This window comes from Pantherophis guttatus, chromosome 1 (genome assembly GCF_059756535.1).
Source record: "Pantherophis guttatus breed Tessera chromosome 1, ASM5975653v1, whole genome shotgun sequence".
Taxonomy (NCBI): Eukaryota; Metazoa; Chordata; class Lepidosauria; order Squamata; family Colubridae; genus Pantherophis; species Pantherophis guttatus.
In genome coordinates this window covers 131954253-131970242 of record NC_142063.1, presented here as the reverse complement: position 1 = coordinate 131970242, position 15990 = coordinate 131954253, and the positions used below count along the sequence as shown (strand labels likewise).

At 36.1% G+C, this 15990-nt stretch overlaps 1 protein-coding gene across 1 annotated transcript in view; it reads left to right on the top strand.

The window, feature by feature from the left end:
• Positions 1–15990, top strand: part of ACTR3 (actin related protein 3) — a 37217-nt gene that overhangs the window by 5405 nt on the left and 15822 nt on the right. The window contains exon 2 of the mRNA XM_034423770.3: positions 12906–12961. Within this exon, the coding sequence (XP_034279661.1) occupies positions 12906–12961 (56 nt within the window). The remainder of the gene's footprint in view (positions 1–12905; positions 12962–15990) is intronic.

Genomic DNA, 15990 nt, shown 5'->3' with positions numbered 1-15990 from the left:
CATACTGAAGCAGAGCATGATCCCCTCTTTTCGGAGATTGGGCCGCAGGGCAGTATTCCAACATGATAATGACTCCAAATACACCTCCAAAATGACCACTGTCTTGCTAAAGAAGCTGAGAGTAAAGGTAATGGAGTGGCCAAGCATGTCTCCAAACCTAAACCCTATTGAGCATCTGTGGGGCATCCTGAAATGGAAGGTGGAGGTGCCCAAGGTCTCTAACATCCACCAGCTCCCTGATGTCATGGAGGAGTGGAAGAGGACTCCAGTGGCAAGCAACCTGTGAAGCGCTGATGAACTCTATGCCCAAGAGGGTTAAGACAGTGCTGGAAAATAATGGCCACAAACAATATTGACACTTTGGGTCCCATTTGGACATTATCAGTTAGGGGTATACTCACTTTTGTTGCCAGCAGTTTAGACATTAATGTCTGTGTGTTGTGTTATTTTGAGGGGACAGCACATTTACATTGTTTTACAAGCTGTATACTCACTATATTGTAGCCAAGTGTCATTTCTTCAGTGTTATCACATGAAAAGATATACTTAAATATTTACAAAATGTGAGGGGGTGTACTCACTTCTGTGACATACTGTAAATATTCCACTCATAAAGCTATTCCCAGTAGATAATATAGAATGGTTAAAATAAGATTGAAAGAAAAGTTGAGTGGTTATTTGGGCTTGCTAATAAAACTAATTTTCCCAAGTTTATATTATCAAAAACTGCCTTGGTTTAGGACTTTGGATGATTTTAGGGATATTGTACACAGAAAGGCAAGGAGGACAGAAGACATGAAAGTTCATTGTGTGTCTGGAAAACCATATATTATTTTACGTAGACCAGTGTGCCAATAGCTAGTCAGAAATAGTTTTCCCAGCATTGCTTACTAAGTGCATGAACTAACTGCCTGAACTGTTACAACTAACAATTACTGCAAAAAATGTGCTTTATTTTAGGAAGACACTTAGAACTTGATAGCATACACTACATAGGTCTCCTGCCTAAATTGCTTTTTCTGAACCTTACAGAATGAATAATCTCATGTTGAAAATAGGAAACATACTTCACTGAGTGACTGTGAATTAGTCACTCCTCACCCAGCCTACCTCAGAGTATGGTTATAGGGGAAAATGGAAGAGCATGTGCTTCTATGCTACATTGAGTGTTTGGAGGAAGTTGGGGTATAAAACTAACACACTTATATCCTCTCTTTTATGCAGTACAATAAATTATTTGTTTAGCAGCCCCCCCCCCTTTTAGTGGCTGTAATAGATTATATTTATGTACAGGGATCCCCCCCCCAAATATCAGCCAAATTTATTGCTTCAACGTCTGATTTTTAGAAGGCAGCTAAACATATATTAATTTTGCATACTAATAGAATAGAATGTTATATAATTTGTGGTTAGTGTGTGTGCGTGTATGTATATATGTACGTACCCTAATGCTGTCAAGTTGATACGTTTTAAGAATTTGTAAACTCAATAAATATGCTTAATATTATAAAAGAAAATCATAGCCAATTAATGATAATGTATTTGTAGTATTTTAATGATAGCAATTCAGTGCTGTAAGTACATAATAGTACAATTTTTACATATATCCTGCTTTTCTAAGATTTGTTATTTTCATCATTTTTATCAGATAGCAGTGTTAGAAAGCACAATTCACTATAATCCGGTATCTCCAGATATATTGAAAAAAGATATCCTTGGTGGAGGTTCAAAAAACTCAAGATTGTGGCCCCTGCAGATGTCCTTGATGTTGCGACTATTGCTACATTTATTTCTTTACATCATACCTTTATTATTTATATAAATAACTTAAGACAACAAATATACTTAATACTCCTTCCTCCTTCTATTTTACCCACAACAACAACAACCCTGTGAGGTGGGTTTGGCTAAGAGAGAGTGACTAGCTCAAAGTCTCCCAACTGGTTTTTCAATCTAAGGCAGAACAAGAACTCAATCTAAGGCAGAACTGGGAAAGATTGCATTTGTAATCCATAAATATAAATAGCGATGACTTTAATGATCCTTTAAATATTTTCTTTGCTTAGTAGGTATAATGATAAATATTTATATCCTATTTATCAGGTCAACCTGCAGTAAAGGATAGTTTATTTTATTAACATTATTTAAAATAATCAAACAATGGCTTCCCTAACAAGGGGAAATAGAACTACTTTTTTTGCATCATTAAAGCAGCAATATTTTCAGCTTGCTGGAACAAACCAAAGTGTTTCTGTGCATCCATGCACTTGTAATCAATTAGGAGTACCATTTGAAACAGCTGTAAAAGCCTTTTAAACAATTGCTTTGTCCATATTACTTGTAAACAAATAATAGTTGCCAATCTTCCCCAATATTGATATACTGTGTAGAATTCCTTAATAACTGTTTTAAAAACTGACAATTAGAATGAAGCATTCTGCAGAGTTCATTTGTGAGTTTACATGCCTAATTCAGCAGTAAAATATTCCATGTGATTTCAGATCCGGTACAATGTTACAGGGGCTCCACTTGGTAGTACTTGAATATCTGTAACATACTGCTTTCTGTGAATCTTTTCTTATTTGCTAGCTGTGAATGTGAGAGTTGTAGTCCAGCAAATTGGGAAGATGTTAAAATATGTCAGACTGGACAAAGTCATTCAGATGAAACTTGCACGTATGGAAGTGAATAGGTCTGTTACTTCCTATCACTTGAATTGTTGTTACTTTACAATTGTCTCATTATAGTACTGACAGAGTTGGGCATGCATCATTATATGCACGTTCTCTCCTGTCTTTCTCAGATCCTAATTCCAATGTAATTTCAAAGGCTAAAATATATATTTTGATGCTTTTTAAAAATTATAACACTCTCTCCAGCTCTAATCTCTTCTCCTGTTTCAGTGTCGGCCTGAGTCAACTGAGGCAAGTGAGCTGACTGATTTGAATAGCTCTATGCTAGGATTACCAGATCTGGAATCCAAAAATCCAGAAATCAACCAAATGCCACCTCAGATGCTAGTATGGATCAGTGATAGCCATTGATAAGAAATTTATTGCTTAAGTTTTTAATCTTGAGTGTTTATTAGCCCCTATAAGTATACCTACACTGGGCCATTAGCTAATATGTAAATATTATTTGAAAAGACTAATATTTGTTGCAACAGTAATTATTGAACTGAGTAAGCCAGTCTGTGGTTTGTTGCCTCTATTCCCTCTTCCTCTTTATAAATTAACAAAGGGTTATTTGTTTGCAACCTTGAAGTATCAGTTTCTTCCTCCAACTTCACAGACTTTACAAATGGCAGTTAGAGTTGTTCCTTATTTTAAATCCACATTAGTTTAAGTACTTAACTAAGAAGAAACCTGCAGACCAATATGCACCATCACAGCCAACAATTATTTGAAAAGGTATTTTGATGAATGTTCTAAAGCAAAACCTACTTTTTAATAAATGAAGTAGATATTGCTTGCATTGTTTATATGAATTTCACATTTACCTAAATTAATTTTTAACTGATTTGAGTGATATCACCTTGTCCTATATATGAATAACTTCAGAGCAGGTATTGGTTAGTTACTATTTAGCAAGACTTGAATAATATTTGCATTCTAAACAAATTATTTCTTCAATAACATTCTTAGCTGTAATTTGTCTATTAAATTTTTATTAACTAGCTATATTGGAGAATTTCAGTTTATAATATTAAACCATTAATAATGTGATTAAAAACTATAACAAAAAATAAATGTGAATAGCTACCCTGTTTCCCCCAAAATAAGACATCCCCTGATAATAAGCCCAATTGGGATTTTGAGCGCATGACAATAAGGCCAAGCGCCTATTTCAGAGTTCAAAAAAATATAAGACAGGGTCTTATTTTCAGGGAAACACGGTATATATTATCACTGGTGCCAACCCAAAAATCTAATAACATTTAACTTTTGAGCCCCCAGTGGAAATTTTTGTCTTAAAAACTTTAAAAAAGGGTGAGCACCAACTGGGCCTCTGTGGAAGTGAGCTAATTTCCTGAAGTGCAGTCCATCACAGAGAAGAACTTTTCCCAGGCCTCTGCCATTAGCACCTCTTGAATCTGGGAAACGCCCAATATTCCCTTTTGGGATGAGCACACTGGACAGAAATCAACCAAATGCCAAGAACCAACTGGACAGGTTGGTTCTATTTGGAGGACATGTTCCTGCAGATGTAGGGCTTTTAAGGTTAATAACCACACTTTGAATTACAGCTGAAGTTAATGCTATTCTGCAGAATCGGTGTTATGTGCTTGCAGTTGTTCTCATCTGCTAATGTGAATAGTTTCATCTGTACCAATTAAATTTTCCAAATAGTTGTAGTAGTCTGTTGTGATGCTAGGAGTGTGAATAAACATTACCAGAGCCCCTTGTATGTAGATTTAAAACTGGTAAATCAGACATAGTTGGTTTGCTGATTAACAATCACGTTATTGATCATTGAAATTAAATGACTTAGTGGCTAGGAAAACAAGTTTAAAACATCACAATAGGAAGAAGATCAACATTAAAAAAGTGATGGTGAATTCAGACATCTGCTTTCTAGATCCATGCTTCTGCTGGCTAACTAAAGCTGCCTGGTGGTGATGGGAGGTCAGGGTTCTAACAGCGGAATCCCTCCTTGAGTGAGGAAGTTGTTCTTCTACCTCTTCACCCTCTGGTTCACCCTCTGCTCAAGAAATTACAATTGGACCTTACCATACTGGGCAATTTTTAGTACTATGCAACCTCCTCCTCCTGTACTGTGGTTACAGTACAGCCTCGGGACCCAGGATAAAATAGATTAATTGGACCCCTTTCAGTTAGGATTCAGGCCTGAGTATAGGTCAGAAATGACTTTGGTTCATTTTCAGTAACCTCTTCAGGAGACAGGTTTGGGGATCTGCATCCATGCTTGACCTTTTGATGGCCTAGGTACCATTGGTCATTATATCCCTCTGGATTGGCTCAGAGAGTTGGGGGTAGGTGGCACAGAGTTGTACTGGTTCATCTCTTTCCTCAATTCCAGTTGATGCTAATTAGGCAGATATCTCACCTTGGCCCCCAGTATGTGGAATGCTGCAGGTTTTTTGCTCTCTGGTGCAAAATACAGTGGCATGGACAGTTATATATACAGCTAGAATGACACATATTACACCGATGCTCTGTGAGCTGCATTAATTAGTTGCTAGTTTGCTTCCAGGTTCAATTAAATATGCTGTTTTGACCCTTAATGACCTTTATTATTGGGGTTGGATTATTTGAGGGACAGTCTTTTCCTAGTTACTTCTGCCCATTCCATGAGGTGGATCCCATCTGCTAAAGAACTACACCTGGTGAGACCCAGGATGTAAAGCTTTTCTGCCAAGGCCCCTGCCCTGTGGAACATTATCTCCCCCAGGGTGAAATTGGCTCCATCTTTTGGAAGTTCCTCAAAAACTCTGCAGCATCACTTGAACATCATCAGCATTAGCAGATCAGTCAGGTGCAAAAGGCAGCTTTGCTTGTAACACCTTACATTAGGGGTGTTAAACACAAGGTCCGGGGGCTGGATCCAGCCTGAAGAGTGCTTAGATCTGGCCAGCAGAGACACCCTGGAAACAGCAAAGGACCAGCCCGCGATGCCTGCAGACCACAGGCAGCCTTTCCAAGCTCCATTTTCGCTGGCAGAAGGTTGCAGGAAGCCAAACCAGCTGAAAACGGAGCTCTGGAGCCTGTTTTTGCTGGCAGAGCGTTCAGGCCACCACAGGTGCCCCCGACACAAGTGACATCGAGCTGGCCATGCCTACCCTGGCCACACCCACCCTGGCTCCCCGAGGTCAAATACAACCCTTATGTGGCCCTCAATGAAATTGAGTTTGATACCCTTGGCTTACATCCTTACTTGGAAAGTGTTACAAGCAAAGCTTATCCTTTTAATACTATCAAGCAACTGTATGTGCTTCTCCCAGATCCTTAGCAATGATTCAATAGGTGGATAAAAATATCAAATCCAGTCCAAACATTTGGCTGACTGTCAAACCATAATAATGTTTTTAATTGTAGATTATTTTTTTGAAAAAATACTTTATGGTCTTTATTGTACCTGGCCCAGAATCACAGTTTGTGAGATGGGTGGCATATAAATATGATAAAAATAACAGTTCAAAACAAACATGGACTGATTAGAATAACTGTTCAGTCCATGATAAGAGGTCATCTGTTATGCATTGCAGGTCAGGCCAGAAATGCTGTGGAACTCCTGACTCAAAGTTTAAAGGCAGTGAAAGTCTGGATGGAACAAGTTGGAGCTGAGTTTCAAGTCTAACAAGCAGTGTTGCTATTTCTCCAGGATACACCTTCTCAGTAGAAGTACCATTTTTGAGAAATAGTCTCGCTGTAGCATCAAGCTGGCCCTCCCTAATCACATTTAGAAAGATGCTGAAAACAGAATTATTCTATCTATCCCTGTAGTCTCGTGTTTGTTAAAAAGTGGGAAAGAAAAGAACAATTCCTAATAGCATAGTAGCTATTTAATTATTCAGTGTGTTTCCTCTGTATTGAATTGGAAACAATTGGAATATTTTATCCTTTCCTCGCAGTGTAGCCTGATTCAGTTCTTTAATTTAAAAATCTAGGAAGGTAAAAGGAACTTTTTATCTGATCCTGCAAAATGGCATTGGAATGCTCTAGTTTCAAATACTGAATCAGATATAACAATTTACTCTGTGTAACCTAAGTTGTATATTACTTACTCAGAAAATATGAGAATATAATATATTGCCAATAACAGATTTCCAAGATAATTAAGATTAGTGTTTGTTATTAAATTGGAAATTAAAGATGTCCCATGATAATTCTTCAAAGAATTGTATATCTTCTTTTTCATGATTTAAAATAATGCATTGAGATAAAAAAATCCTTAAATATTTTTGATTCAATGCACCTTTTTCTTTGAAAAAAATCTAGATCTATGTATTGTTGAGTATCATTACTTCTCCTGTTGTTCTTGTCCATTAGTTTCTTGCACAATATAATTTGATATCCATCTTATTCTGAATGAGAAATTACTGTTTAAAATGAATTTTAGATCTTTGAACAATAAAGTAGTATAAGAGCAAACAGGCTTGGTATTAGGTGTCCTCAGTGTCTGCCAATAACCATGTTTATTTTCATGATTCATTCTTCTACATTTTTGCTAGAGTAGCTATGAATATTTTTAGATATGCTGAACTGTGCAGTATAGACTTTACTGGAAATACGTATAACATTTTTCTTCTAATCCTTAAAATACTTTGCAGAAAATAATTTCCTTCACAAGATACTAAATTTTATATAGTGAATAGTATTGTTTTAGTTTTCCAAACTTATCATTTCTGGGTGTTGAAGTATTGCTTGACTTATGTTTCTTTATTGGAACTTCTTTCGCACTAATAGTCTGATCTTGAGAGTCTTTCTTTAAAGTAACTCCTGATTAGTTTAGTAGTAGTATGGTATCCTGCAAATGAGCAAGTGTAGAACTAAATACTAAATTTCCAGTTTCTTAGGGTATTTCAAAATTTACTAGCACATGTAATCCTTGGTTAACAATTGTTCTATTTAGCAACCATTCAAAATTTAAGATGGCTGGAAAAATAATTTTATGACCAGTCCTCATACTTATAACTCTTGCAGCATCTCAGCAATCATGTGATTGCGATTTGCAAGCTTTTCAACCAGTGTGTGTTTATGTACTGTTGAAGCATCTTGAAGTAATGATTGCAATTTGGAAGCTTCACAGCTGGCTTTTGACAAGCCAAGTTAATAGAGAACCTGGCAAGTCACAGTCATGTGATGCCTCCCTAAACTGTGGGTGATTTGCTTAATAGCCATACTGGGACTGATGTTAAGTCCGGCATGATAAGTGATGTTCCATTTAATGACCGTGTCACTTGGCAATGGAATTGCTGTTCCCAATTGTGGCAGTTAAGTTAGGACTACCTGTACTTTCCAGCATAAGATTTCTCATCTTAATCTTTACAGATAACCTTCTTGTGATCAAAATTTGGGTGCTTGGCAGGTTGCCCATGTTTATGATCTCTGTGCAGTTCAACTGCCCCTCCCTCATCTTTGCCCTTTTGGCAACCCTAATTTTTACCACCTTTGCCTACCCCTGCTGTCTTTTTCCTTCTACTGCTGATGAGGTACACCTGGCCTCTTGTGATCTCTATGCCAGACATACTTCATCAGTAGCAGGAAAAAGAGGATTGGGAAGGTTCCTTCCCCCTTCCTTCCTTCCTTCCTTCCTTCCTTCCTTCCTTCCTTCCTTCCTTCCTTCCTAGTGGCTTCAAATTAGCAGTACATCAATAATAAAACAGATACCATGTTTCCCTGAAAATAAGACCCTGTCTTATATATTTTTTTGAACCCTGAAATAAGCCTTTGGCCTTATTGCCATGCGCTCAAAAGCCTGATTGGGCTTATTATTAGGGATGTCTTATTTTGGGGAAAACAGGGTAGATGATGGTAGGTAGGTAGGTAGGTAGGTAGGTAGGTAGGTAGGTAGGTAGGTAGATAGATAGATAGATAGATAGATAGATAGATAGATAGATAGATAGATAGATAGATACACACACACATATATATCCATTTGTGTACACACACACACACACACACACACACAATAAAAACCTGGCACCAAAGTGAAGATTTCATATGCAGTCTTCTTATCCACCTCACCATATCCCATACCTGGGGGAGAAAGCCAGGTCTTTTCCAAAGTTTAGGAGCGTAGAACCCTGCCAAACTTCAAGAATTGTGTAAATAAGTCTTGGGACTATGTCTATTCACCGGTTTTATTTTCTAACATCTTTGGGGAACTCAAAGACATTCTCTTAAATAGAGATGATAGCAAAACTTGGTTATTTGGTTTCTGGGATGCCAGCTTCGCAATCAATATTTTAAAATAAGCTTTAAAAAAAAAATATGAGCAGGGATCCTGTCAAGCACTAAGAGTGCCCATAGTTACCATAGAAACATATTGCCTGTTTCTCTCATATATAGTTCACAAATTAGCTTTTTAGGTAAAGATATAATAGTATTGTACTTACGTAGCATCATTATATGAATGACTAAAGACTACATGACATACAAATAATAACCCTAACCGTCTTTTATGACTGATCTTTAAAAATGTCAGGTACAGGAAAAAAGAGGAGGTGGCAAATTATTCAGATCCAACATACATATACTTCATTGAATGCCAGATGGTGAGAGCAAATTGGATTCTGAAAAATAACAAGTAGAAAGGCATTTTAAAAATCTCCATGAAAATCTCCTGCTTTTAATTAGGGAATATGGCCCATATGAGAACAAAGAGCAATCAATGGTGCAGCTATTGCAAAGGGAAAAGATGTGATATTTACAGAGAAAGGTGAAAGTTGATGCAGAGAACAAAGACAGAGGACAGATGAACTGTTGAATACATATGGATGGGCAACAAAGATTTGTTAGGTTGTGCAGTACTAAATGTGACTGAATCCATGTAGTGGCTAGTATACAGTAGTGGCTAAAATTGTGGAAACCTTTTGGGAAAATGTATTTTTGAGGTTTGATGTCTAATAACACCACTTTTTTTGGAGTAGTACCATAAGATTATATATCAATGGAAAGATAATTTAACCAAGAATATAATGCAACAAAGGTTGTTCAATTATCTGTATTCCATGAAAAGATATAGCCAAATAACCAGAAAAAGGAAGCACAACTTGCTTAGGTTGATATCAGGTAGCTTTCCTTCATCTGATTGTAACCAGTGAGCATGAATGTTTAGAGAGACAATCAAGTGTCATCTTGTTTTAGCAATGAGCCAATCAGATCACAGTAGGATTCAGTTATTGATGTCATGTATTGAAGTTGAGAGGAGGACATTTGTCAGTGTGTTATGTGATCACTATCAAGTTGGTTGGGGTTTTTTGTGTTCTTTCATTTAGTGAACTTGTAAAACGTAATAAAATTAAAGTAATGATGCAAAGAGTTGTCGCCCAGAAGGTGATGTAAAATAGTATTATTAAGTGAACAAGGTTAAAGAAATTAGAAGAAAAATTGGTGGAAATGTGGCATTTCTAAGTTTTTGAAGAGGTATAAGGAGACTCAGTCACTACAAAACCACACTGGTAAAAGCAGGAAAAGGTGCACAACAGCAAGTGATGATAGAAGAATTAAGAGACTGTGCCTACGTGACAGAAGAAAATCATCTGGGTGTATACAAGATGAAATGGCACAATGCAAATGTGGAGTGCAAGGACTGTTCAGTGCAGACCGTAGGATTTTGGCCTAAAATCTAGAATTCCACAAAAAAGCCACTTTTATCTCTCAAACAAAGGTTGAAAAGCATTACATTCTTGATTAAATTACCTTTCCATTTGATATATAATTTTATGGTACTACTCCCCCCCCCTAAAAAAAGTGGTGTTATTTGCCATCAAACCTCAAAAATACACTTTTCCCAAAAGGTTTCCACAATTTTGGCCACTACTGTAGTAAGGTACATTGCTTATGGACACACGTTGAGAATTTTTGGCTTTATTACTAACACTGTGTTAAATATCCTGGAAACAGTTATTTAAATTTCCAGCCTCTCAGCAAAATATGGTATTTGTTTATTGCATTTATAGTCTAACTTTTCTTTGGGAATTCAAAGAAAAGACACAAAGGCACAAAGAGAGAGCTTCTCTCATTTTATCACTACATCAAGAACTCTGTGAGGAAACTTGAGTTAAGCAATTGACCCATATTTATTTCACAAACTCCATAGTTAAATGGGAAGTTTCACTCGAACAGCATTTAATAATGACAGGAGACGATGAGGCTGTAACTGAAACACTTGATTTCAGTAGTGGAATAATGATTCCTCTATTTCTTAGGGGGGGGGGTAAGATATTTGTCTTTTTTTTTTTCCTTAACAGACTGTTAATGTGGGGCTAGAAATATAAAACCAGCCATGTCTCAAGACACATTTATTTATTTATTTGCAGGACTTACAAGCGAATCATATGATTTTTAAGTGAATTTGGCTTCCCCCATTGACTTCATTAGTTTGAAGCCCCTGGAAAGGTAGAAATGGCGATAAGTGACAACCCCCCCCCAGTGTGCTGCAATCAAAAATGGTGATCATGTGACCGTGGGGACGCTCCACAGTCATAAATGCAAGGACCATTTGTAAGTCAGTTTTTTCAGCACTGTTGTAATTTCAAATGGTCACTTAAAAAACTCCCTGTATGTGGTTGCCTATTTCATATGATGACTCACAATAATTCATAAGGGAGTGGTTTTAATTACAGGCAGTCCTCAACTTACAACAGTTCATTTAGTGACCGTTCAAAGTTACAACAGCACTGAAAAAAATTACTTGTGACCATTTTTCACATTTACGACTACTGTAGCATCCCAATGGTCACATGATCAAAATTCAGGTGCTTGGCAACTGGTTCATATTTATGATGGCTGTAGGTCCTAAGGTCATGTGATCAATTTTTGCAACCTCCTGACAAGCAAAGTCAATATGGAAGACAGGTTCATTTAACAACCATGTTACAAACTTAACAAATGCAATGATTCACTTAACATCTGTGGCAAGAAAAGATGTAAAATGGGGCAAAATCACTTGACAAATGTTTCAATTAGCAACATAATTTTTTGGTTCAATCGAGGACTACCTGTATATGGCCCATTAGACTAGTGTATTCTAAATGGAAAAGCTTTTTAAAAACTTGATTGTTCAGTTGCAGTGAAGCTTTAAACATGGTTGAGTGGGTGTGCCTTACTACGTCTGTATCTGGCTGCCACATTTCACAAGGAGTTCTTTTAACAGCTACAGTCAGTGTCAATTCTGTAAGGCAGCTTAGCAACCATAGCTATCTTGGTTCTCTAATTCTAATAAATAAATTATTCAGCAGCAAAATAGTCCCAATGATTATATAAAGTCAGAAATGTGGGAGATATATAAATGTTCCCTTATTGGAATAGATATAGCCCAAGTCCAAGAAAAAGTTTCAAAGAAAGGGTCTCAGGTGTTGCTGCCCAAGATGATACCACATCTGTCACAAATTAGCCTCCCAGATAGAAAAGTATTTAATAACCTTTTAGACTAGCTTTCCACCAGAGCCCATTTTAACAACTAGATTCTATGATAAGGTATGGAAGATTCCAATTCAGGGCTGTGGAGTCGGGAGATAAATGTTCCGACTCCGACTCCTCAGTTTGTTGTATTTCCGACTCCGACTTCAGGTACCCAAAATTTCCTCCGACTCCTCGACTCAGACTCCACAGCACTGGATTCCATAGAGTTCTGATTAAAAAAAGACTATGAATAGTGCACTAGCTGTTAAGACATATCTTGCTTTGATTGCAAACTCTATTCACTCAACAAAACTGAAAATTTCTTGCAGGAAATAAACCTGCATATCCCTAGCAAGATAGCATTTTTATATCAAAGACCATTTTGAAGAGAATAGACTATTTAGAAGAGATTGGGATCGACTGGAAGGGTGACAGTTTATTATGAATATGCCCTACTATTTTCTCTATTGTTTTAATAGGGTTTTTGTTGTTGTTATGGTCAGATAATTAATCAGTACAAGGTGTTCAGTATATCTTAGCATTGTCACTTGAAACAAAAATATTACCTTGTGCTGCCTGACTTATGGGCAGTTATATGGACTTCTACCCAGTTCTTATAGGTATTGTTTTGGCAAATATATAGTTGGCATCAGCATTAGCCTTTTCAGATTTAGGCTAATGACTCTCAGTGAGGGGACTGTGTCTCTGATTAATATTTTTATACATCAATATTTGATCATGTGACTTTGATTTGTAAATACTGCAGTTTTGCTGATCATTTTTAAAGTAGCTTGTTTATGTTGCTTTGTCTTACAGGTATACCAAACTGGGATATGCTGGTAATACAGAGCCACAGTTCATCATTCCTTCATGTAAGTGTTTTGGGGTACACTGTTGTATTAAAGGATGTAACTGCATTTGTCACTTGATTTAGCTCACAGTTTTAAGAATATTCATACTTTTGAAATTCCCTTTAAATGAGGTTTTATACTGTACATGATAGATTTTTTTGAAACCACTTTGAATGTGTTTTCAGATTACTAGAAAAACCTGAAAAAATATGTAATGGCATTAGTATTGAGTTCATTTAGGCCCCCTTTTGCTATTTTATCAAACTATGTCTTTTAGCTAAAGTTATTCTGATTAGGATATAGAGCAAAACTAACTATCTGTTGGAAATTTTTATCCTTTCTGGTAGTTTGGCACTGGTTGAATGATTAGTTGAGTCTTGATGGAGCAGAACAATTCATTTCACTGACTAATAAATAGAAGCACGTGTGATTAGAACAAAAGATGATTAAATGAGAAAGTTTTATCAATTGTCAGGAGAATTGCAATCTTGGCTCTTCTACTGAACCAGGATTTTATCATTCCCCTTTCCTTTTTTTGGTGCTTGAGTATTCTGGATTAGTAACAGCATTATTCTACTGTGGGAACCAGCTGGTATTAAATTGCTGCTTTGGTTTGCCTTGTCTGCATAGCTGTTTATCTTTGGAAGCCTTTCCTGGTTTTTCCTTTTTAAATGCCATGTGGAATTTGGATGTATTCTGGGGAGAACTGCTAAGAAACATTAACAATAAATATTCTGGAGGTATTCTCTCTTTTCTTTCTCTCCAGGGAAGAACAGATTATATCTACCTTTTGCACTACTATTCTAAAGAGATGTGCCATCAGTTGATGAAATTAAATGTGGGGATTTTTTGGTTCTTGAAGACAAATTCAGGAATAATTATACTAATTGCCATTGCTTATTTCATTCTGTCATTCAGAATACAACTAATCAACATTTTGCTCCTTCAGCATTCTCAGACTGTCAATGAAATGATAACTTCATTCCGTGCTCACGTGGCATTCCTTATTCAATATTTCCTTAATTTCCCCTATAAATACACTACTAATAATTATGAGCTTAAAGAGATGCCATTCTATGTAGTTTTTCATAACAGTTTAGTTTAACCTATCCCTGGTTATTAAACATGCCAAAATAAATTACAAAAAATACAGTGAACAAATGTATGAGAAGCAAGAGAAGGGGCTATGTCATGCCATTGTTTGATGGATAAATAATATTTTCCTTGGTAGCAATAGCAATGGCACTTAGACTTTTATACTGCTTTACAGTACTTTACAGCCCTCTCTAAGCGGTTTACAGAGTTAGCATATTGCCCCCAACAATTTGGCTCCTCATTTTACCTCATTTTATCAGAAGGATGGAAGGCTGAGTCAAACTTGAACCTGGTGAGATTCTAACTGCCAAATAGCAGGCAGCCGGCAGTCACAGAAGTAGTATCCAGTACTACACTCTAACCACTGTGTCACCATGGCTCATGATGATGAGTTGATGGTGAGTTGAAATAGTTAAATGCTGAAAGAAGTCAGAATGTGGCCACTGGTGAATAAGAGAGAAGAAACAGTATGCTGAAGTAAAAGATACAGGGATTCAAAAGGTTAAATTGAACATAGACCATCCCAAAATAAATCAGAAAACAAAAGAAAAAGAAAAAGAAAGTGAGAATTGAACAGGATCAGTGCTACCACAAACTGCAGGATGTTTGAAAATGAGAACTGGAGTGATTATGGGTAATGACTGCCTGGTTGAACCCCTTAACAAGCTCTTATATTATCCTAAATTTATTTTATTTTGATTTATTGTATTTTATTATTTTATTTTAAATATTTACATAGCCATCCAGCTTACATCAAACTCTGAAATGATGAAAAAGCATACTTGGCCTAAAAATGTCGTTATGGGATAAGGATTCTTGCAATATTTTGTGGCAGACTCTACGGTGTCTAGAGAGTCATTTATTGTGATGCTTTAATTTGAATACTTGAAGTGGGCAGAGGGTTTTGTTCCATGGCCCTTTTGTCTCCATGATTCATTGTAACATTTTACTAACCATATCATTTATCATAAGTGTCTTAAGTAATGCCTTGCATACATAGCATAGCAAGTGGCAAGCTCAAATCCACTTTTACTCATTTTATTAAATCTAAACATGTTTGGATTAAGTTGATATGGGATTTCAAGAGTCTTTCCCCTTCCAATAACTGGGATGTTGGAAAAAAATACACTGGAAAAAGGCAGTAACAAATCACTTCCATATTGCCTGTGAGTCAGAATGACTATCTTTATGCAATCACCAGGTAAAGCTGCATTTAGGTTATATATTTTACAGCAGAAACAACACATTAGTTAACAAGAAATTTAAAAGTTTCTAGAATATTTTTTGGAAAATACGTTATAGCCTGTTTTCTTTGTTATTATCATATTATCAATTATCTTTCCTTAATATATGGCATTTCAATGTCATTGAAAATGCTAATTTATGTTTTATTCACCACACTGACCATTTATAGATTATAAAGTCATCAACAATATATGTAGTCTTTTGTATATTTTACTTATTTTAATAAGCTTCCTTTACATTTTTACTAATTATCTTTAAGAGGTTGGAGTAATGACTTAATCATTAAAAGTACTTAAAATATCATATTTGTTTCAGGGCTTTTTAAAATTCTCATGCAGCATAAATCCAAGGCAGTCATTTTATATTGCATGAATAATTCCTGTCTTTAAACACCATGGTAACCTTTTTTTTTTATAAAAAAATATCCAGATATAATTTTCAGTTCATAGTGTCAGATGTGTTGTTTTTTTCAGTGCTATCTTTCTTTTTTAATATTTTAACTAGCCAAAGAACTTGCATGATTTAGCAGCCAGATTTTATATTTTATATATGATACCTTGTTATTTCTGTAATCTAGAATCAGACAAATAGACAAGTGTCATTAGTAGTGCACTTGAGAAATAAAATCTGATAATGTATTTCAGCATTGGTGAAGGGCCAGGAAGGGAGGGGGGGAGGAAGGAACACAGGGATTATAATCAATTCAGGCA